Here is a 26,290-nt window from a genome sequence, read left to right as displayed (position 1 = left end):
TTTAACTTGAGTTTGTTTCACTTTGCTGATAGTTTGACAAATTTTGTTATCAGCTGATTATAATTAATATACCGTAATTAATTAATATCAATCATTAAACTATCATATAACGGTTGTAATTTAATCTTTAATGGCAAGTTATAAGCGCTATTAAGATTTTATTTTTCTCCTCAGGTTTGTGCCTCAAATAATGCAAAGAATGGTATCTAAGGACTTCCTCCACCAGTTAAGCTAGAACGAAGCCATAAGACCTTAACTGTGTCGGTGTGACGTAAAAAATAAACAATCAAACAAACAAACAGATTTTATTTTCTAAAATCTATAAAGATATAATTTACATGTATACAGAGTCCTGAGCAGATGTAGCACGCATCGGAATATTGACCGCGTGCCCCTCTGCTCTGTGCGGAAATGTATATACGAGGGGTGATTGGTATTTTTCCCGGAATTGCTTTAATTTATTACCTAAATATTGAATAGAAAACGAAAAGAAATATTCCAAAAAATACATCATAAGATACATTTACTGACGACTGACATAAAACTAAAATACCATATAGAAACATTGATTGTCATATAAACTTTAAAGTTGCTTAAAACCAAAAAAAAAAAAATATATATATATACATGTATATATATGAGCGGTGTCATGACAAAACCAACATAATGGGTTTGCGAACAGCATGGATCCAGACCAGCCTGCGCATCCGCGCAGTCTGATCAGGATCCATGATGTTCGCTTACAGACCCTTTTACAAGTAGAGAAACTGATAGCGAACAGCATGGATCCTGATCAGACTGCGCGGATGCGCAGGCTGGTCTGGATCCATTCTGGTCGCAAACGCACTATGTTGGTTTTGTCGTGACGCGGCTCATATACTTTTGTTAAACTCAGTTGGGATGTTTTTACAGTCGACTCTTCATAGGACTCAGCCAGGCGGAATTATTATAAAAAGTAACGAAGTCTAAGTTTCGAAATGTAGACTCTTATTCTAGATTTTCTAATATCAATGCTCTGCAATTACTATCCAGCCACAATCACTTAAAGCTAAATTATATGAACATTGATGGTGAGTCTTAGCGGTCTATGAAAGTTTCTACTCTTTTCTGATATGTTCAAGTTCATAATAAAAGAACTCAACTGAGATCTAACAGCTGTGAAATTCTTTCTTCTTTCTTGAATCAACTGGTACACTAAATATTGAAAACTATGCAATAAATAATATATGAATAAATCCGGTATTACATTGATAATCGACATTTTTATGCGATGTTTTACAGATTTGAGTAAAAAGCGTTGTAACGCTTCTCATTTTTTGGGTCAATTTCACAATAAAATTCATTACTCCAGGTAAACGGTGTGAGCAAATGAACATAATTTAAATGTTCCAAACCTACATCTAATTATACATCAGTCTTTAAAATATATTTTCGGTCTCTTCATGTCAATAAACCTCAGTGTAGTCCCTTTGATATATTTATCATACTTCAAACTGGCAAGTCCAGATTTTATTTATATGTGCGAATTTCGGGTGTTCATTAAGTGAAAAGATGGTAAAATGTTTGCGGCACGTGGCAGATTTTTTCGCTAACGTTGGCACATTTATCGTAACATTCGGCGCGTTTAGCTATTCTTCTACATGTATGTGCTATATACAAATAATTGTGTTTTTCTCTCTAAAGTTTATAGCAAACCCTGAAACATATTTTAGTAAGCAAGTGCTGGAAGATACAAGTGGTTTGACAATGCAAAGAAAACGTATTGAGGATGAACTTATAGTTCTTCATCACGTCAAAGGAAACGGTGGCTTGAGAAGCAGACGATAATGTTTTTCACGTCATTCACTGGTCTAGGATTAGTTGAATACCCCGAGTACTGGTCGGCAGGTCATTTAAAATGCGGTCTGATTGCGAAGAAGAGGGTAAGTGAGTACTTTCGAATTTTGAAAATTGTAAAAATAAGATTAATGTATGATGGCTGATTTATGCCATGTCGTATTTTCGTACGCGAGGCGTTAGGCGAAAACACGAACATAAAGTGCTCTCTTTGTCGTGTTTTCGTACTTTCGTGCTTGTCCTTGTATATCTAAATACACGGGTTTACATCATAGGACAACACAGGGGTGGGTGGGAATTGCATGCAGGTGAGTGTGGGTGTCGCAAGAGGCAAACTGCTTTAATCTTGCATTTTTATATGATTACCAATAAGAATACTAAGAATACTATGAATGTTTGAGTGTTTTCCTGTGCGTGGTAAGGGTTATATTTCACTGATATAATATTTTACTGGTTAACATAGTCTAATAAGTTATTTACGTTTCATTTTTATATACATACATACGATATTAAATGCGTAATATAATTATATACTTATTATTAATATTTTTTTAGCATAATTATTATTATTATTATTATTGTTGTTGTTGTTGTTGTTGTTATTAGGTCATAAATTTAAGACACATTATACCTCAGAAACGAATAATGTTCATCTTTCTTATTTTTAGTGCATGTCAGATGATTATTACCAGTCCCGAAGAAAGTAACTCATTGTGTTAAATTACGCAACGGTTTTTTAAACAAAATTTTGAAAATGATCAAATTTCAAATAAATTAAACCATCGTGTAGTCAGTACATTTTAGCTTTTAGGAAATACAAATTTAAGCACTTCTGGGGCATAACGGGCCTTTAATTTTTTCTAAACCCATGAACGATCTTATCAGTTAGTGATTAATCTTTAAACTCTCATTTGTACATAAATCTACTATTGTTTTAAGTGAAAGCTATACTGTTATGTCACTGATATCGGATATGTCCCCGTTATCGGATACCTAAGACGATATGTTCGTAGATTTCCGTGAAGACGATCGGTGTTTTCCGGTATATAAGATATACAACTCGGGATATTTCGTGAGTTTCCGCTTAGTTATTCTCGTTGATCTTACTGACATTAAATCAGCGGTAAAAAAAATGACAAAATATAATACCCAAAGAATTTGTCTGTCGATAATCTTGATATAAAATTTTATAATGGTTATCTGAACGGAAGTACAGTGTTAAATTGAGTTTTAGTTTGAATGAAATTTCTCTTTCGGATAAAATGGTTTATTATCAGTTTGCCAACAGCGAGTTGGACAGTCTGAACCACTGTGTTCAAATCAAGGTACGTATTCTAGTATACACAGCACAAATTTTGATCACATTTTTTTCAACTCAACTAAACTCAAATAATTTTATTGGCATAAAACAAATAACAAGTTTATAGCCATACAAAATGTAACCAGTTCAGTGAAAATGGAAAGACATGCATGTTTATATAATTTACAGAGGAGTACTGTAAAGACAAATACATAGTAATTTATTTCCTAAACATTTTACGAAATAAGATTTTATGTGATAACATAAATATTAACAATACTATAAGGCGACGCTGTGTGAAGTTTAAGAAAAAAAGATAACTATACAGTATAATGATGTGTATTGATGTATATCTCTGTTTAATTAAATAAAAGCACTTCATGTAAATACTTTTTTTGTATAATTTTGATCAAGAGACACGTTGTATTGTTGCAAAATATATGAATTTGGACAAATTTATAATAGTTGCATTTGATGTAGAAGACATATGATTTCTAAATTTCGTTAATGTCGGCCAATGACAATAATAGTTCTTCAAAAATTTACGCCTTTGTTCTCTGTATTTGAGGCAAACTAATAGAAAATGATATTCATTCTCTAATATATATATCAAAGCATTTTATAGTTAAAAGATTGCAACATATGTTTATCTCATAATAATTGTTTTGATATATTGATATTATTGATAACATTTTCAAAATTACAGCCACACGCTAATCAATGTGAGAGTACTGTTTTTATAGAAGAAGTACTATAAATATAAATATTCACAGCACGTGTGGAACTTTATATTTTTATATTATGACACCATGAACATTTTAATAAGCAAATATTTAATACGTAGAGCCATACTAAATATATCTGCATTTTTTTATAATTAAAGGTATTTTTTATGTTAATAAAAAAAACATTACTTTATTTGTAAACTTGACAATATTTTTAGTATCAAACCTTTTTTTTTTTAAGAAAAATTATCAAAATTATAAACAAATCTTGAGCATATTGTTTATTTTTCTTTTAAATTTAAAACAAATATTATATTAAGTAAATGCGATATTGGTGCAAGGGACACAACTGTGTTGCGAGATAATTAAGTCATTTGTTTCATGGTCTCTCTTGTCTTACTTGAAGTTGAATCAATACTATTTACGTAGGCACAGAGGGGATATTGGAAAATAGTTATATTCATCATATATGCGCATGTTCTTATTGCGACGCCCGCACGCATTTTATTTTATGTTAACAAGTGGTCATGTTCATACAATACTTTCCGGTATCAATTCATAATAAAATAATAATAATATCTGATATACTCACTTGCAAAAGAAAGTGCGCAATTAATAACTTGGAAATTCCGTACACATACATAAGGAAATATTGCCTAATTTGGTACCAAAATTGCAAAAATGTATTGACAATACAATGGTTTGATATATATATAGAGATTAATATTAAAATATAATAGAAAAGAACGGAGAGTTATATATATATTTACATCCCTCAGCTGCTTAACCAAAGTTCTGATAATAATCAAATTTCAACAAATGTAACCCATCGTGTAGTCAATTAACTACAAATTTTGATACCAAATATGACAATAGTTTTGCTTAAAATAAATAAGTATACGGAATTTCCCTTAAATATACACTTTATCATTTCGATATTGCAATTCGATCACTGCGGAAGTAAAAAATAATGCGTCCGCACGAAATCATGATTATTTTCGCACTTGATAGTGAGCACGTGCGCTCCTTACTTTTAACAAGTGATTGCACAACAATTAGCACTCAAGTTCTTTCTATGCAAAGTTATATAGCGTAAGAGTAGGGAGAGTATTGGGGATCAGGCTAGGAGTCAGATAAGGTAGGGGATGTGGTCAGATAAGGTATAGCTAGATAAAGCTTCTCATGCAGACATGCTCCAGTATATCCCTTCAGAAACTCGTGCAACTAATTATATACAAGACCCATTTCAATAAGCCATGTGCATCCTTCCGGCAAATTGAAAATAAACAGAGAACAGATTGCAATATAATAGTCAAGTTGACATAAAATATATACTTGTCAGTGAACCAGCTATTGTATTTGGTGGTGTTCACCTTTTCACATTTTTCTTTTGACTGTAAACAGTGTAATTTAAACGTTTATTCAAGAAATTTGTTCAAATAGAAAAGAGCGGAGAGTTATTTTCACAGGATTTAAAAATATTATGGTACATTATTGTAGTAAACAGAAATCGTATAAAAAGTACAATAAAAGATCGCTAATCAATGGTATTTGACCTGGGTACGATGTTGACATTTGTAATTTATACCTACTTTCATTATACCTCTCCATATTTTCATATTGCTTTGCATATTTTGTGCCGAAAACGCTGATCTTCTCTTCTTAAGAGTTACTTCAATTTTAATTAATAAGAAAACGAGATGTAAGCCGCGTCATGACAAAACCAACATAATGGGTTTGCGACCAGCATGGATCCAGACCAGCCTGCGCATCCGCGCAGTCTGATCAGAATCCATGCTGTTCGCTATCAGTTTCTCTACTTGTAATAGGGTTTGTAAGCGAACAGCATGGATCCTGATCAGACTGCGCAAATGCAACTATAACAATATACCAAACATAAAAGGTTTTTGAGAAATAAAAATGATAGCATTTCTGAGGCATAATGGGCCTTTAATTAGATATTTATAATGTTTATATATTTAGGTCATGCTTTACACATGAAGAAAGTATCGCTGAATGTGAAAAGTATTTTTAAAATATAAACAAAGTAGTATTTTGACTTCAATACAAAATACCAAATCACTCTAACTAACTTATTTTCTAAAAGCAAACGAAAAAATATGGTTCCGGTAACTGGCCAAAAAGTCGATAATAAGACACCAAAAAATCAAAAATAAAAACGTCTGAGAAATAATTATAAAAGCATTTCTGGGGCATAATGACCCTTTAATGTACAAATGGTAAGTATTCCTTTAAAGGAAATTCTAGAAATTTCTGAATTGTCTGTCAACAGTTAAATTGACAGGTAAAAAAATGTACAAGATCATAGCATATCGACACACTGTTAGCAAAACGGTCATTAAAATGTTAATATGTTTATTTTGCAAACAAGAAATTTACTATTCGTATTAAAATCGGAAAATAGGCATTAATTTGATATTGATTTTACACCATTAAAAGATTGACCGACTTTTGAAATGTAAACATGTGCAATCAAGAACTAATAGTCATGAGGTATTGCAATTACTGTTTTTCACAAATATACGTGTAATTAATGTTAAATTCATACTACTGAAAACCAAGGTAGATGTATTGTAAACTTGATATTCAAATCAAAATGTATTAAAGGGACTCCACTGAGGATTTTTGGGCTTGCAAATAATAATAATAATATTTCGAGATTGATTTTTCATTAATTTTGATGAGGGTCTAGACCAATTATTTGTGTGCAAAATTTCAGATATTTCGCTCATTCTGTTTCCAGCTAATTATTCTTTTTATGAAAATTTAAAGCGTTGCAATGCTGTTCACTCAAATTGGGCTAAAAATAGCGCACCAAATGATATTACTTCATTATTATTTTATGTTTGCACAATTGCATATATTTCCGTTTTACGTGTCCAAGAAATTCAAATTTCGTAATTTAAATAGGATAAATAATTACCTTAAAAAACTTGCTCGGCTGTTTTCGTTTTACTGTAATGTGAAAAAATGTAGTAATTCATTTTAAATTTCTATATTTATGCTAAAGTTTAACTTTATATAGAACATAATCAATTTATTACAAGAGCACTTAAGATTATTTGAAGAAAATTTTTAATTATTCCCAACTCCCAAAATCTCGTATCCAAAATATAAAATATATATTTTAATTAGTGAATGGTATAACCTTGATGTCAAAGTCAGGTGCATTGTCGTTGGTCACAGTTAAACAGACTTGGGTGATAATCCATCTTATAATATGTTTTATACGCGCTTACAATACCTATTACAGTCTAGGGTCTCAGTTTCTTTCATGATCTTTTTAGTGCAGTTTTTTTTTATTTTCGGTTACCTAACTTTTAATATTCTGTTCATATACCGTTGTGCATTGTACTTTTACTATTTGATTTTAGTCATACTGTAATAGGTCTTGAATATGTTTTTCATCGATATAATATCTCTTAAAATTCTTAAATAGAATAGTCGTATGCATGTTGTATGTGAATATTTGTATATATATGTATTAAAAAATGTATGTATAGGAATGAGACAAAAATAGAGTATGAATTTATATATATTCATAATATATATATCGAGACTGAAAATGAAAGAGGGACAAAGTTTAAACGTATGACCGAGAATAGTTACACATGTATATCTTATCTTTTAAATGTCGTATTGTTTTATAGAATTGCAATAAAATCCATCTAATTTTATCATCGTAGAAATGTTGTATATCATATAAGTAATCTTATATGTATTGTTTATTCATATATTTCAAAGGTATATTATGCCTCAGAAACGAATAAATGTTAACATGCTAAGAATGGTAGAACATGAACTATGAAAAAGTACAACTAAATGTGAAAAGTATTAAAATGTTAACAAAGTCCCATACAAAATACTTAATCAGTATGACTGTTCTTATTGACAAAAGCAACAGAAGATAAACCTGGTTATAGTAATTGGCCAATGAGTAACATTTTGGAAACTACAAAAGTACAGAAAAAAACAAACAATGCTTTAGAAATAATATAAACGCATTTGCGAGGCATAATGGGCCTTTAAGCTAAGTGAAGTTCGCTTCTAGATTGTCCGAATATATCTAATTTTAAAAACAAAATAGAGACATATTGACTTTATTTTAAATTTACACTAAACCACTCACATTCTTATGTTACTAAGAACCTTTCGCATTTTTTTTTCTCATATTCTTGATATCTGCTTTAATGATAATCTCGCAGGGTTATTTTTTGCATAAATTAATCAAACTATATGTTTGCCTAACAAAATCTGATCAAAAAGATATATCAAAAGAGATTTATTAACACTGAATGCAAGTTTAAACTTTTAGTAAACAACTTTTGAATGTTTAATAATCTTTAAGAATATAAATCATGACAAGTTAAACGTGGTTGGGTATTTAAATCATTAAAGTTAAATTTGTATTTGAATAACGAAATAAAGAGTAGTGGCAATTTTGTATTTGATGAGTATCGTTTTTTGGTTGAAATGTACTTTTAAACATTAAAGTTTGAAGTTAAATGCGAGTGTGTTCAAATATAAAAAAAGGATGTGCGGATTAACGCCTACTAAATATATATAAGATATACACTATGCGGGGAAATGAATGTTAACGGATTATGCACAATTTTGGATGGATTTTTATGACAGTTTGTGCTAGTATTTTAATTCAGTGTTTATGAATTTTTTAAAAGGAAATAGCAAAAATGGATACTTATGATTTTAAAAGAACTTTGAAAGAGAAGTTATACAATACATAACTGAAAAATAATGGAAGAGCCAGTGCAAACTGAAAAGGTTAGCTATTGCGTGAACATCTTTTTTCTCTATATTGAATATAAATTTTATTGTTGATCTTGCAAGTTTTTGAATATATAAACAAATACAAATGGTAAAGTTATGTGTGTTACTAATGTATCACTATTAGGGTTTTAAAGATAAAAAATGAGTGTGGATTTGATACTTAATTTATTTCACCAGTTAAATAAATTTAGTATTGAATCTACACGAATATAATTTTCTTTTTATCACATATTCCCATCTAAAATAAGAGTGGTTTATAGTAAAAACTACTATTTTTTCGTTGAGGCACCAGTGAAACGCTAACATTGATTTGCGCGCTTTAACGCTTTGTTTGTATATAATGCAAATGATGTCACGGTCACGTGTTATTGCCAGAGTGCACTTTCGAAGACTAGGATGACACGAGACTCGGAAGCTTCGCGTGTGATCTGACCAGCAAGATCCCAGACCGGATATACCATATTCCCGATAGTGGTCCATGTATTATAATTATAGTCCTTACTGTAATAAAAAAATTTTGATATGCCATGGGATTATAAGATGTTGTAACCTATGTTCCAATAAATCATGTCTATATATATGTTGTAAAAGATGTTTAATTATGATAGCTATGAAATTGCTACCTTTTTCTCGTGGGTGCCATAAAACACGAGTCAATTTATTTTGCACTCATTTTGTTTTACACGCACATAATATTTTGTTAAAGTTTGAGATTCTGATAGACCTTTGACATATTAATAAACTACTTTTAATATAACTCCTACAAAGGAGACTTAAAGTGAATTGGTCCGAAATGGAAGTTATGTTATACCATAAAAAAACGTAAAAATGTATTTAGTATCATACAAAAAATACAAAAGAATTAGAAATGGGTATTGTAGCAAAGTGTGAGATACATGATCCGATGTTTACATATTTATATATAGCATATACAAAACTCTATCATCATTTTCCTAGAAATATGTTATAAGACTGTCCCAATGATACATTTCTATTGTTTTAAAAATTTTAAAATCATTTATGGAACATTTTGCCATTGTAGACCAATCCACTTTAAACATGTACATGGACATGTTATTTTATTGACGAATGTGACGTAACGGTTTGGGTATTATATATTCAAATTGTACATCAATCTGGGACCATAAAACGCGCAATAAGCTATTTTATATTGGATTATGCATGTTTGATTACGGAAACGCGTAATCTTACGCGATTAATCCGCTACATAAATGCAACTGACTGAAGAATTTAATTAAGTAATAGTTAATATCAACGGGATTTTGAGGTTAATCCCGGATTTAAGATTTTAATTTTGAAGTAATGATATTCAGATAGTCAAATTGAATTAATTTGCAATATTAACTGCTCTGCTATGCACATATTGGATTCGTATATCAATCAAGTTTAAATCAAAGTTGTAGGAAAAATAGAGATATTGTGCTTAATAAGCCTACATAATATGCACGTGCTTAATTCACCGAACATAATCTCTCTTTTAGAGCTCATTCGATTCGTCAGTGCACAGAAAATTACGTTAATAAAAATAAATCAAACCATATTGAAACCAAATTCAAACGTTATTTGGATGCAAAAAAAAATATATTACTGTATATTTTCATAAACACTTTATGTTTACCAGCAGCATAGCCTATGTTAATAACGTGTTGTTGTTTTTTTTATTTTTTACAAAAAATGAAGTCAATAAAAACAACGGTGAATATATGGTCAGAAAACTTTATAACGATTTGAAATAACAATAGGACAATTTTGTGTCTGGAAATACGAAAATAACTTCATAAAATGACAGCAGCAGTGTTTATACATTATATACATGACGCGCTGTATCCAATGAAAATCGATGTAACAAACGCGCATTGTACAACACATACTTATTGACATTTCTCTCATATAACATACATGTATATAACTCGAATATTACATAACTTACTTATACAATACAACATATACACACTTGTGTCTTTTTCATATATAACATACTAACCAGTAAGGGTTCCTCTGATTTAACATATATTTGTCTTTCTCGTATAACATATATTAAATCTCGTCTATGTCATATAACATATACTTAATTTCGTCTCTGTCATATAACGTATATTATTATATGATCTAAATATAGCTGCAATCTCATTGGTCCAAACAGTAGTCAACAGAACTTTTTACAAAATCATATTTACTGGATGTAGTATCATATTCACTGGCTAAATTGGATTTTCCCAGTCTAAAAATAGATTGAGACTCATATTCAATGATCATAAACCGTAGACTGTTAAATATGCGTGTTACTTAAAAAATAATTGTTGCTTTTTGTTCTTTATGGCATATTTCTCGATTAAAATATCAATACATTACCATTTTACTTAAAGGCTACACCGCAATGATGAGTATAAACTTGAATTACTTTTGTATGCGCAGCGTTCGCGAAGTCGTTGCACGCCTAACACGTGCGTCTTTTTTCCCGCGCTTCAAATAGGCAAAATTTGTACATATATATAAGGTTGTACTTTTCGTGATTCTTTTTTTATTTCTTAGCCTTATCATATAATAAAACAATTATTGACTATTGAGCCATTGAATATGATGTGATATTCACCGGCAGAAAGTCATATTGACCTCGGCTATCGCCTCGGTCAATATGTCATCTGCCGGTGAATATCACATCATATTCAATGGCTAGTCAATAATTGTATAATAACTGGCTTTTTTCTTTTATATCATATACTTAATATTGTCTCTGTCATATAACGTACATTAACTGGTGTCTTTCTTTTATATCATATACTAACTTGTATCATTTTCATTTATAACATACACGTATACCAAATGGTATCTCTTTCGTTTAAACAATGCTTGCTTTTGTCTATCTCATATAACATGCATGTCTATTAAATGGTTTCTTTCTCATATAATATATACTGACTGCTGTCCCATATATTTAGCATATGGTAACTTTTGTCTCTCTCATATAGCATGAACTAACTTGCATATCTCTCATATAATATATTCTTATTGTTGTCTCATATAACAGCTAACTGTTGTCTTTCTCATATAACATATACTAACTGTTTCTCATATTAAAATCTGTCTTTTCAGACTGACAGTCAGAACTACGCAATCAGGGTTCCCGTAGCCTCCAATTATGGTGAGTATCATTTCAAATCGGTATGCTTTCACTTCAATATGATAAGTGTGATAAAGATTCAACTGCTTGCTGCCTGGAACAAGGTCAAATAAGTATGATTATTGTATGAGTGCTGCTCAGACTTGAGAAACTTTACTTTATCTGGCAATCAGACGGCGTAAATTTTCACTTATATTGTTGTTAATAAATATTCCCTAAATGTTTCGACAGTGTGATTTCTGTATCGACAGGGTGATTTGTGTATCGACAGGGTGATTTCTGTATCGACAGGGTGATTTATGTATCGACAGTGTGATTTATGTATCGACATGGTGATTTGTGTATCGACAGGGTGATTTATGTATCGACAGTGTGATTTGTGTATCGACAGTGTGATTTCTGTATCGACAGGGTGATTTGTGTATCGACAGGGTGATTTCTGTATCGACAGTGTGATTTGTGTATCGACAGGGTGATTTATGTATCGACATTGTGATTTCTGTATCGACAGTGTGATTTCTATATCGACAGCGTGATTTATGTATCGACAGTGTGATTTATGTATCGACAGGGTGATTTATGTATCGACAGGGTGATTTGTGTATCGACAGGGTAATATGTGTATCGACAGTGTGATTTGTGTATCGACACTGTGATTTGTGTATCGACAGGGTGATTTGTGTATCGACAGGGTGATTTATGTATCGACAGTGTGATTTCTGTATCGACAGTGTGATTTCTGTATCGACAGGGAGATTTGTGTATCGACAGGGTCATTTCTGTATCGACAGTGTGATTTGTGTAACGACAGGGTGATTTCTGTATCGACAGTGTGATTTCTGTATCGACAGGGTGATTTGTGTATCGACAGTGTTTTGTGTATCGACAGGGTGATTTGTGTATCGACAGGGTGATTTATGTTACGACAGGGTGATTTGTGTATCGAAAGAGTGATTTCTGTATCGACAGGGTGATTTGTGTATCGACAGGGTGATTTATGTATCGACAGGGTGATTTGTGTATCGACAGGGTGATTTATGTATCGACAGTGTGATTTATGTATCGACAGGGTGATTTGTGTATCGACAGGGTGATTTATGTATCGACAGGGTGATTTGTGTATCGACAGGGTGATTTATGTATCGACAGGGTGATTTCTGTATCGACAGTGTGATTTCTGTATCGACAGGGTGATTTGTGTATCGACAGGGTGATTTATGTATCGACAAGGTGATTTATGTATCGACAGGGTGATTTCTGTATCGACAGGATGATTTATGTATCGACAGGGTGGTTTGTGTATCGACAGGGTGGTTTGTGTATCGACAGGGTAATATGTGTATCGACAGGGTGATTTATGTAACGACAGGGTGATTTGTGTATCGACGGGGTGATTTATGTATCGACAGGGTGGTTTGTGTATCGACAGGGTGATTTATGTAACGACAGGGTGATTTGTGTATCTACATGGTGATTTATGTATCGACAGGGTGATTTGTGTAACGACAGGGTGATTTATGTATAGACAGGGTGGTTGTGTATCGACAGGGTGATTTGTGTATCGACAGGGTATATATATGTATCGACAGGGTGATTTATGTAACGACAGGGTGATTTGTGTATCGACAGGGTGATTAATGTACCGACAAGGTGATTTGTGTATCGAAAGGGTGCTTTGTGTATCGACAGGGTGCTTTGTGTATCGACAGGGTGATTTGTGTAACGACAGGGTGATTTATGTATCGACAGGGTGATTTGTGTATCGAAAGGGTGCTTTGTGTATCGACAGGGTGCTTTGTGTATCGACGGGTGATTTGTGTATCGACAGGGTGATTTGTATAACGACAGGGTGATTTATGTATCGACAGGGTGATTTGTGTATCGACAGGGTGATTTATGTATCGACAGGGTGATTTATGTAACGACAGGGTGATTTGTGTATCGAAAGGGTGCTTTGTGTATCGACAGGGTGCTTTGTGTATCGACAGGGTGATTTGTGTATCGACAGGGTGATTTGTGTAACGACAGGGTGATTTATGTATCAACAGGGTGATTTGTGTATCGCCAGGGTGATTTATGTATCGACAGGGTGATTTATGTAACGACAGGGTGATTTGTGTATCGACAGGGTGATTTATGTAACGACAGGGTGATTTGTGTATCGACAGGGTGATTTATGTATCGACAGGGTGATTTGTGTATCGACAGGGTAATATGTGTATCGACAGGGTGATTTATGTATCGACAGGGTGGTTTGTGTATCGACAGGGTGATTTATGTAACGACAGGGTAATATGTGTATCGACAGGGTGATTTATGTAACGACAGGGTGATTTGTGTATCGACAGGGTAATATGTGTATCGACAGGGTGATTTATGTATCGACAGGGTGATTTGTGTATCGACAGGGTAATATGTGTATCGACAGGGTGATTTATGTATCGACAGGGTGGTTTGTGTATCGACAGGGTGATTTATGTATCGACAGGGTGATTTGTGTATCGACAGGGTGATTCATGTATCGACAGTGTGATTTCTGTATCGACAGGGTGATTTCTGTATCGACAGGGTGCTTTATGTATCGACAGGGTGATTTATGTATCGAAAGGGTAATATGTGTATCGACAGGGTGATTTATGTAACGACAGGATGATTTGTGTATCGACAGGGTAAATTATGTAACGACAGGGTGATTTATGTATCGACAGGGTAATATGTGTATCGACAGGGTGATTTATGTAACGACAGGGTGATTTGTGTATCGACAGGGTGATTTATGTAACGACTGGGTGATTTATGTATCGACAGGGTGATTTATGTATCGACAGATAGATTTCTGTATTGACAGGGTGATTTTATTTATCGACAGGGTGATTTGTGTATCGACAGGGTGATTTATGTATCAACAGGGTGATTTATGTATCGACAGAGTGCTTTATGTATCGACAGGGACAGGGTGCTTGGTGTATTATCTATCGGTAGTGTGCTTAGTGTAACGGCTGGTATTTTACGCATTAGCGGCGGGGTGCTTTGTGTATTGACATGGTGCTTTATATGTCGGCCGTATCCCTTGAGTATCGACTGTGTGTCTTGCGCATCGACATGTTACTTTGCATATTTATTAGCGTGCTTTGTTTATCGGCAGTGTATAATAGTACATTTTATCTCTTTACTACTGTCATCAGTTTTACTATCTCTAATGATTGACATTTTAAATTTGATGCAATGTAGAGGGACACAAATTCCATCGTGTTTGCGTGAATACTAATTGCTAAGCAATTTCGTAACGATTCTTACGCTGAATCGGTTAGATGGCGGTTGGTGAAAAAAAAACAGGTTTAGGAAAGAGAAATGAAATTTTTAGTGTTTATAGTCATTATAAAAGAACATTGGTTTGTTTAGATGATTTTGTTTGGTAAACAAAAGAACGTATGTCGGAAAGCAATAAGAAAAAAGAGTCGAAGGCGCCATACAAATGGGTTGGGGGTCGTAATAATTATTTATGAAAAGGCACCGAAACTTAGAAATTAAAAACATAAACATTTTAAGCATGCTTTGAGCATACAACCTTTTGATGTTTGATTAATTGCTATAGTCAATAACGCTGTCGGTAGTACTTTAAAATAAACAGAACAGAACAGAACAAAATAAATATGTTTATGATAAGTCTAAACTTTCACATGTCGTCTTTGAATTTAACTTCAATTCAACAAATCAGCTGTAATTTAAAAACATATAAAAATTGTGAAAACAGTAAATTTGCTATGTCAGAAAAGAACGACTCTTTTCATGAAAGATAAAGAGTTATGTAATAATCTATTAAGTTTCTTATTTCAATGCATAATTAATGTCTTTTGTTTTAATTGACACACGCATATCGGATCTTGTCTATTAAACAGTATATGGTGTATTATACGCGAGCGAAATCGGATCCTCTCGGATCGTGCCTTTTGTCTAACTTACAAAAAGGCCGATGGCGGGATACGTAATTGAGCCGGACTATTTTATAGCGTTCGTATTATGACATAAGTGTGTCAAATTTCTTCACAATAAGTTTTCATTATTTTTCCTAAAAGTCCAATAATCTATCCGTACGATCGTAATTTAAAGACTATTCAAAAATTTCAATACCTTATATTTTCCGATGAAAAACAAATAAAGCTATTGATAGGTCCGATTAAAACTCGATGAATTCGTGTTTATCTAATTCAGGTTCAAATTTCACACGATATAAGCTCTGTTTGTAGATAATTTGGCAGTATTCAACCTATCTTAGATCATTAAGACCATGTGTTCATTAAAACAATCGGCAATTATTTATAAAACTTTTGTATAAAGATCTAACGATCGACTTTTAGTATCAGATAGCTGCACCGTAATTTACTAAGATTTTGAACAACAAAACAATATTTGATTAATCTAGTTTCATACGTGAAGTACAATAAGAATTGAATTTTAAATTAAGATAAATTAGAATAACTTTGTCACTGAACGGAACTAATCAAATAAGATATGAAATTTGAAGTATAAATAAATTGTGGATAAATAAACAGAATTTCATTATAGATTATGGGAAACAAACTATTAAAATATATTTCAAAATATATATAAATGCGGAAATTCCGTTTTCCTTTTAGCAAAAGTCGGGACAAAAGGTCGATGAAGAATATTCGTACCTCTTATGCATGAAATTTTAAGTGGATCCTTTCTGTACTCCGTATTTAAATTGCTATAAAAGAATTGTGTTCAGTAATGATTAATATAAGGAACGGAATCGAAAATGAAAACTGGTGAATGAATATAAAGAAGCTGAAAGAGATTTTAGTGTTATTCATGTGGATATTTAGGAGAAAGTTAAAGGATATAATTATAGAAATGTGTATCGCGTAGACAAAATTACGATTATTATTTTCAGTGAAATTACTTACAAGCGTCTGTTAATAAGTGTTTTCTACAAGCGTCTGTAAATCATGAATATCATAGGTCTTCATCAGACAGATATTGTACAACCAGTTTACCCACATTTAGGTAAGGTTTGAAAGCTGAAATATAAGGTATCGGCCGGTTGGTACCTGTACAGGTATAATATATGACAGTTATGGGGTATAATATTTGACAGTTATTGGGTATAATATTAGACAGCTATTGTGTATAATATTAGACAGTCATTGGGTATAATATTTGACAGCCATTGTGTATGTAATTAGAAATTCATTTGGTATAATATTAGACAGCCATTGGGTATAATATTTGACAGACATTGGGTATAATATTTGACAGCCATTGGGTACAATATTTAACAGTCATTGGGTATAATATTTGACAGCCATTGGGTATAATATTTAACAGTCATTGGGTATAATATTTCACAGTCATTGGGTATAATATTTAACAGTCATTGGGTATAATATTAGACAGTCGTTGGGTATAATATTTGACAGTCATTGGGTATAATATTTGACAGTCATTGGGTATAATATTTGAGAGACATTGGGTATAATATTTGACACCCATTGGGTATAATATTTAACATTCATTAGGTATAATATTTGACAGTCATTGGGTATAATAATAGACAGCCATTGGGTATAATATTAGACAGTCATTGGGTATAATATTTAACAGTCATTGGGTATAATGTTTTACCGTCATTGGGTATAATATTTAACAGTCATTGGTATAATATTTGACAGTCATTGGATATAATATTTAACAGTCATTGGGTATAATATTTAACAGTCATTGGGTATAATATTTGACAGTCATTGGATATAATATTTAACAGTCATTGGGTATAATATTTGACAGTCATTGGGTATAATATTTGACAGTCATTGGGTATAATATTTGACAGTCATTGGGTATAATATTTGACATCCATTGTGTATAATATTTGACAGTCATTGTGTATAATATTTGACAGCCATTGGGTATAATATTTGACAGTCATTGGGTATAATATTTGACAGCCATTGGGTATAATATTAGACATTCATTGGGTATAATATTTGACAGTCATTGGGTATAATATTTGACAGTCATTGGGTATAATATTAGACATCCATTGGGTATAATATTTGACATTCATTGGGTATAATATTTGACAACCATTGGGTATAATATTTGACATTCATTGGGTATAATATTTGACAACCATTGGGTATAATATTTGACATTCACTGGGTATAATATAAGACAGCCATTTGGTATAATATTTGACAGTCATTGGGTATAATATTAGACAGCCATTGGGTATAATATTTAACAGTCATTTGGTATAATATTTGACAGTCATTGGGTATAATATTTAACAGTCATTGGGTATAATATTTGACAGTCATTTGGTATAATATTTAACAGTCATTGGGTATAATATTAGACAGTCATTGGATATAATATTTAACAGTCATTGGGTATAATATTTAACCGTCATTGGGTATAATATTTAACAGTCATTGGGTATAATATTTGACAGTCATTGGATATAATATTTAACAGTCATTGGGTATAATATTTGACAGTCATTGGGTATAATATTTGACAGTCATTGAGTATAATATTAAACAGTCATTGGGTATAATATTTGACATCCATTGAGTATAATATTTGACAGTCATTGGGTATAATATTTGACAGCCATTGGGTATAATATTAGACATTCATTGGGTATAATATTTGACAGCCATTGGGTAAAATATTAGACATTCATTGGGTATAATATTTGACAGTTTCATTGGGTATAATATTTGACAGTCATTGGGTATAATATTAGACATCCATTGGGTATAATATTTTGACATTCATTGGGTATAATATTTGACAACCATTGGGTATAATATTTGACATTCATTGGGTATAATATTTGACATCCATTGGGTATAATATTTGACAGTCATTGAGTATAATATTTAACAGTCATTGGGTATAATATTTGACATCCATTGAGTATAATATTTGACAGTCATTGGGTAAAATATTTGACAGCCATTGGGTATAATATTAGACATTCATTGGGTAATAATATTTGACAGCCATTGGGTAAAATATTAGACATTCATTGGGTATAATATTTGACAGTCATTGGGTATAATATTTGACAGTCATTGGGTATAATATTAGACATCCATTGGGTATAATATTTGACAGTCATTGGGTATAATATTAGACATCCATTGGGTATAATATTTGACATTCATTGGGTATAATATTTGACAACCATTGGTATAATATTTGACATTCATTGGGTATATATATTTGGACAGTCATTGGGTATATATTTGACAGTCATTGAGTATAATATTTAACAGTCATTGGGTATAATATTTGACATCCATTGAGTATAATATTTGACAGTCATTGGTATAATATTTGACAGCCATTGGGTATAATATTAGACATTCATTGGTATAATATTTGACAGCCATTGGGTAAAATATTAGACATTCATTGGGTAATAATATTTGACAGTCATTGGGTATAATATTGACAGTCATTGGGTATAATATTAGACATCCATTGGGTATAATATTTGACATTCATTGGGTATAATTTTTGACAACCATTGGGTATAATATTTGACATTCATTGGGTATAATATTTGACAACCATTGGGTATAATATTTGACATTCATTGGGTATAATATTAGACAGCCATTTGGTATAATATTTGACAGTCATTGGGTATAATATTAGACAGCCATTGGGTATAATATTTAACAGTCATTGGGTATAATATTAATTGTGCGACGATGCTCCAGAGGGGTCCAGCACATTACCCGGAAGAAGAAGAAGAATATTAGACAGCCATTGGGTATAATATTTAACAGTCATTGGGTATAATATTTAACAGTCATTGGGTATAATATTTGACATTCATTGGGTATAATATTTGACAGACATTGGGTATAATATTTGACAGCCATTGGGTATAATATTAGACAGCCAATGGGTATAATATTTGACAGTCATTGGGTATAATATTTGACAGACATTGGGTATAATATTTGACAGACATTGGGTATAATATTTGACAGTCATTGGGTATAATATTTGACAGTTCTTGGGTATAATATTAGACATCCATTGGGTATAATATTTGACATTCATTGGGTATAATATTTGACAACCATTGGGTATAATATTTGACATTCACTGGGTATAATATTTGACAGTCATTGGGTATAATATTTGACAGTCATTGAGTATAATATTTTACAGTCATTGGGTATAATATTTGACATCCATTGAGTATAATATTTGACAGTCATTTGGTATAATATTTGACAGCCATTGGGTATAATATTAGACATTCATTGGGTATAATATTTGACAGCCATTGGGTAAAATATTAGACATTCATTGGGTATAATATTTGACAGTCATTGGGTATAATATTTGACAGTCATTGGGTATAATATTAGACATCCATTGGGTATAATATTTGACAGCCATTGGGTATAATATTAGACATTCATTGGGTATAATATTTGACATTCATTGGGTATAATATTTGACAACCATTGGGTATAATATTTGACATTCATTGGGTATAATATTAGACAGCCATTTGGTATAATATTTGACAGTCATTGGGTATAATATTAGACAGCCATTGGGTATAATATTTAACAGTCATTGGGTATAATATTAATTGTGCGACGATGCTCCAGAGGGGTCCAGCACATTACCCGGAAGAAGAAGAAGAATATTAGACAGCCATTGGGTATAATATTTAACAGTCATTGGGTATAATATTTAAAACAGTCATTGGGTATAAATATTTGACATTCATTGGGTATAATATTTGACAGACATTGGGTATAATATTTGACAGCCATTGGGTATAATATTAGACAGCCAATGGGTATAATATTTGACAGTCATTGGGTATAATATTTGACAGACATTGGGGTATAATATTTGACAGCCATTGGGTATAATATTTGACAGTCATTGTGTTTAATATTTGACAGACATTGGGTATATATATTTGACAGTCATTGGGTATAATATTTGACATTCATTGGGTATAATATTTGACATTCATTGGGTATAATATTTGACAGCCATTGGGTATAATATTTGACAGTCATTGGGTGTAATATTAGACAGCCATTGGGTTTTAATATTTGACAGTCATTGGGTATAATATTTGACAGTCATTGGGTATAATATTTTGACAGCCATTGGGTATATATATTAGACAGCCATTGGGTATAATATTAGACAGCCATTGGGTATAATATTTGACAGTCATTGGGTACAATATTTGACAGACATTGGGTATAATATTAGACAGTCATTGGGTATAATATTTGACGTTCATTGGGTATAATATTTGACAGCCATTGGATATAATATTAGACAGCCATTGGGTATAATATTTGACAGTCATTGGGTATAATATCTGACAGACATTGGGTATAATATCTGACAGACATTGGGTATAATATTTGACAGCCATTGGGTATAATATTTGACAGACATTGGGTTAAATATTAGACAGTCATTGGGTATAATATTTGACATTCATTGGGTATAATATTTGACACCCATTGGGTATAATATTAGACAGTAATTGGGTATAATATTTGACAGACATTGGGTATAATATTAGACAGTCATTGGGTATAATATTTGACATTCATTGGGTATAATATTTGACAGCCATTGGGTATAATATTAGACAGCCATTGGGTATAATATTTGACAGTCATTGGGTATAATATTTGACAGTCATTGGGTATAATATTTGACAGTCATTGGGTATAATATTTGACAGTCATTGGGTATAATATTTGACAGCCCATTGGGGGCTATAATATTTGACAGTCATTGGGTATAATATTTGACATCCATTTGGTATAATATTAGACAGACATTGGGTATAATATTTAACAGTCATTGGGTATAATATTTGACAGTTATTGGGTATAATATTTGACAGTTATTGTGTATAATATTTGACAGTCATTGGGTATAATATTTGACAGTCATTGGGTATAATATTTGACAGTCATTGGGTATAATATTTGACAGTTATTGGGTATAATATTTGACAGTCATTGGGTATAATATTTGACAGTCATTGGGTATAATATTTGACAGTTATTGTGTATAATATTTGACATCCATTGGGTATAATATTTGACAGTCATTGGGTATAATATTTGACAGTTATTGTGTATAATATTTGACAGTCATTGGGTATAATATTTAACAGTCATTGGGTATAATATTTGACAGTCATTGGGTATAATATTAGACAGGTTAATCAAATAAAATGATTTTATTCTATCAAAGCGAAGAAAATGTAAGAAAATATTAATCTATAATTACAAACTGCCAGAAACAGTTATACCATAGCGTCTTTGAAGTAAAGTTAAATAAACACAGGTAGTTTAGCTTTTACATCTGATATACATCAATTTTATTCCACAATAATAAAACACTGGCGGTCCTTTGTGTCGGATAGCATAACTGCCATTTTATTACGGTATATTACGTATAGTTCTTCTCTGAAATATTGTTTGATCGATCAAAACGTTATCTACGTGTATTAAGTATAAATTCACGAGGGAGATGAAAAGATAATTGCAAGAACTTCATGATAAAGAAAATGGCATTAATACATACTGCTTCTGAGGGTGAACAATACACGGTACAATTTAGAAAATGTCCGAGCAATATAAGTTTTTTTTTGCAAAATTATATAAATAAAGAGATTTTTTCCTCAAGCTATACATTTCGTTTATCAGATACAGAAATAGAAATACAGTCACGTTAGTCACGCAATACCTCATTGAATCTTATATTGATAAGTCTACATGTTTTCCAATTGTATTGCTTATGATATACTACAATATTTTGTATATTAAACGATTTTTAAAGCAGGCATATGGTGCAAAATTTAAGTCCGATATCTTAGCTTATAATATATAATTAATACCAAGCTTTTAAACTCTTTTAAAAAAAAAAGAAACAGTATTTCTATACTTTATTCACAATCAAATTCAGACGTGTCATTCATAGGTAAATCCATGGTGATACTTGTTTAAGGCAAATTAGAAAGCCTTTCACTGCATAATTGTAAAACATTGGAAATTACTCCGCATCTTCCCTGAGTAACGTTCCAATATTTGTATTGATCGATTGGAAATCTTCCACCATTTTAACATGGCGGACATTTTGTTGTGCGTCTGATATGATACAGTGAGAGAAAATATCAGTATTTACGTCTTTTGTGATTGATTTTGTGTGTCAGGAATACGCTTAAGATTGAATTTGGTGAGTGTAGATTATTTTTATTGTTTCTTTTTATTCAGGGAGTTGTTTGTTTTTGTTGTTTTTACAGATTTAGATAGCGATTATGACTACATTATGTCAAGGGCTCTCAAGTCCTACAAACACCATAGGGAGAAGGAGAAAGCTGAGACGCGGAGGGGACCGTTAAAAAGCGCTTACGTCAGACGACATCATTTGCGACCTAAAACAGCTCCCCCTGCCCGGTTTGTGCAGTCGATGAAAGTGAACAATATCGACTCAGGCGCACGACCTGCATCAGTACTGATGCCCCAGGTTGATGCAATAAAGGCAGTGTCAAAGGCCAATCCAGTGCCTGATGATAGTGACAGGTATATTAGTAACTGGAGATAGATGAACCCTTGTGATTAATACAAATAGAGTCCGATTTTTTAAAATAAATGCGGATTTTTTTTTATCCATATGAAAAACCGGTTCTGACTGGGTTGTTGTTTTATATCTTTTGCTTGAATAGCATATCGCTTTTAGTACGATCTTTTTTAAGTGTATGGCAAGAACGTTATGTTACAAATTGCTTTTCATGAATAAACATGTTCTTTTTTAACAATAAATGAAAACTCCCATAGTGGTAGAAGTTATTGGTAAATTGCAGAAAATATGCAGATTCTCTCTTTAAGTTTCGATTAATGCCAGAAACATTTTCTCAAAGGGAAATTGGTCACTCGGAATCAATATCACCGAGAAATAAAATGGAAAGATCGACTAGAAACATTGGCATGTTGTAAAAAAAAATATCCCATTTATTGCCACTCTGCTGCTCTGATAATAGGAAATAAAAGCAAGCCGTTTTTACAAGTAATGGAAAAGCAACATCTGTTGTTTTTATTACTATTACTGATCACACGCCTGGTGTGTCAAAGTTCTTACAGCAGACGTTATCGATTTTACGACAACTGCTTGTTGACAACCAAGTTTCTCATGATTTAAACAGTAGCAATATGGTAGTGAAAAGAATCGTTAATGAAAGACTATAAAACGTTTTTTTTAACTATTATCGAGGGATTTACAATCTTGACAATGGCGTAATAATCATGGTACTTCCGGTGAAGAATTTTTCAAATCTATATTCAATTCCATAAATGAAGGAATAGATCGGTTTATTTAAATGGTCTATATATATGATGCACACAATAAAATGCCACAAAAAAGATTTTCTTAAACGGTATTTAATACAGTTTTACTTTCTATAAGCTTATCATTATTTTATTTCAGATCCCCCAGGCGTGTGCTACAAGTGGCTAAAGTAAGTCTCAATATGATGCAAGAGCAGAATCATAAAACGGCTTCGTACCTGAAGCGAAATAATCCATCGCACCCATGGCACAGCCACAGCTATCCATCTGTGAAGCCCATGGAGAAGTTTGTCCGAATCCCACATGCTTACATGTCAGCATCTGTAGGCGAGCGGGAAATGTCGTCTGCGCTTTCATCAAGAAGCTCTAGTGCAAAAAGTAGTCCGTCACATTCAGTATGTAGACCAAAATCAGCAGCAACAAAAAATTCAAAATATGATTATGACGGTGGATTATTTACGCATCCGAAAAGTGCACATCCGGAATATTTTATAATTCATCCAGACTGGGTATCAGAATCTATGTCAATTCAAAAACTGAGTCTTACTGATAGGACTAAAACTCTTATTCCGAAGAGCAAATCTTTTACACTTCCCGGAAGACGGTGTAATAGTGCACCTCCGTCTAAATATAGAAATCCAATCACGTGGGAAAGTATTCAGACCACCTGAAAGCAGGGTTATTATTATATTTCCTGTAAGATGTCTTCAAACAAACGCAATATTTACCTCATTTGCTTCGCAAACGATATACTACTTTCCATTCGTCGGTAAAGGATCGTCACGTGCTCATGAACAAAAGTTTGTTTCGTTGACTTTTTAAGCACATCTGACTGTAATCCCAGTTCGTGCAGTAATCATAATATCTGAATATTTTCAGAATCACTAGAAATAATATGATGTCAAAACATGAAGAAAAACATTAGTTATTTCTTAAAATAGATTGCGTGTCTAAGAAAACGCTTTTTTTACGTTTTAGGAATAAAACGATTATTTGTTGTACTAAAAACCTGGTAATCTGCCATAAACATCACCATTCTGATTTCTTTATATGCATAATCGTATTGTAATAAAGGGAGGTAAAACTCTTCTTAATGTTTGTATAGAGTTAACTCCCTTTTTTTAACAGAACTTAATTGTTATTCATTTTGGTTACGTTTAAATTTGTATTTTAAAGATTAAAATTATAAGATACCAGTTTCCAATCGTAAAATTATAAGATACCAGTTGTCAATTGTTTGTTTTGACATGATATTGATAGGAAAACATATTTTAATATTCATTTAAGACAATTTTTCTTTAAACAAGTAATTCATTGATGATTCCACATATTAATAATTCAATAGAGTAAAACATACATATGTCAATGTATCTTTAAACACAAAAATGAAAATCTTTAAAGATAGACTTTAACACCATTGTTACTTCCATTTGTTTTAGAGTACTTTAGTACGGTACAATGTTTAGGTAATAAAAGTTTGTTGTAATTTTAATTCATCTTATAATAAATGGATGCTTTTAATTATTTATGCACATGTTATTTAGATTTGGCTCTTTTATAATATCAAACATGAATAACATTAATCTGAAACTCACCTGCTTTGACAGTAAATGTTATATAAATAAGATAGACCACGCCCAGTATATAACTGCACATTTGTATATTTCTGGAATCATTATATCAACATCTTACAAAATTCTACTCTCGGCGGCATATCAGATGTGATGTGTTTTAATTTGATGGTGCTTCAACTAAGCTCGTTTGTGTCATACTAGCATTTTATAAAGAATTGAGAGTCGGTGTAACGTGTATGTTGCTTTTTGTTTTTAATGTAATGAATTGTATCTTTGAATGTGAAAGAAAATGCAAGTTTTACTTTGTTGAAAGTTAAATTTCTTTGATATAATGAGAAAATTTTTGTTTTGTTTTTTCTTTTCTTTTCATTTCATTTTTCTTTCTTTTTTCCCCTTTTTTAATACTCAGTCATTAGTTTAGTTAGTGAATTTGTTATAAAGCTAATACATGTATCTGCTGTAAAAAATTGTTATTTGAATTTGGAAAAATAAATTCTTCTTAAATACCT

General features: G+C 31.8%; 1 protein-coding gene across 4 annotated transcripts; it reads left to right on the top strand.

Moving 5' to 3' along the window:
* The first annotated feature begins 1,811 nt into the window (after window positions 1-1,811).
* On the top strand, window positions 1,812-25,593 carry LOC132742966 (uncharacterized). 4 transcript variants are annotated; one of them, XM_060731468.1, is made up of 4 exons: window positions 1,812-1,922; window positions 11,785-11,833; window positions 23,166-23,445; window positions 24,347-25,593. In XM_060731468.1, the coding sequence occupies exons 1-4, from the start codon at window positions 1,827-1,829 to the stop codon at window positions 24,876-24,878; spliced, it is 957 nt and encodes a 318-aa protein (XP_060587451.1). In that variant the 5' UTR covers window positions 1,812-1,826; the 3' UTR covers window positions 24,879-25,593. The 4 variants fall into 4 exon arrangements, with proteins under 4 accessions (XP_060587451.1, XP_060587452.1, XP_060587453.1 ...); XM_060731469.1 differs by lacking the exon at window positions 1,812-1,922 and adding an exon at window positions 3,005-3,161; XM_060731470.1 differs by lacking the exon at window positions 1,812-1,922 and adding an exon at window positions 8,306-8,664.
* The last annotated feature ends 697 nt before the right edge of the window (window positions 25,594-26,290 follow it).

The sequence above is a fragment of the Ruditapes philippinarum genome, unplaced genomic scaffold, assembly GCF_026571515.1.
Source record: "Ruditapes philippinarum isolate M1 unplaced genomic scaffold, ASM2657151v2 ctg1547_1_1_1_1, whole genome shotgun sequence".
In the NCBI taxonomy this organism is placed as follows: domain Eukaryota; kingdom Metazoa; phylum Mollusca; class Bivalvia; order Venerida; family Veneridae; genus Ruditapes; species Ruditapes philippinarum.
Note: the sequence above shows the minus strand (reverse complement) of the source record. Positions and strands in the feature narration are given on the sequence as shown.

Excerpts from the sequence above, each read along its gene's own strand:
- LOC132742966 (XM_060731468.1), top strand. The coding sequence starts at position 1,827 with ATGTTTTTCACGTCATTCACTGGTCTAGGATTAGTTGAATACCCCGAG. Across the intron at positions 1,923-11,784 it reads GTCTGATTGCGAAGAAGAGG|ACTGACAGTCAGAACTACGC; the intron begins GTAAGTGAGTAC and ends CTGTCTTTTCAG. Across the intron at positions 11,834-23,165 it reads TCCCGTAGCCTCCAATTATG|ATTTAGATAGCGATTATGAC; the intron begins GTGAGTATCATT and ends TTGTTTTTACAG.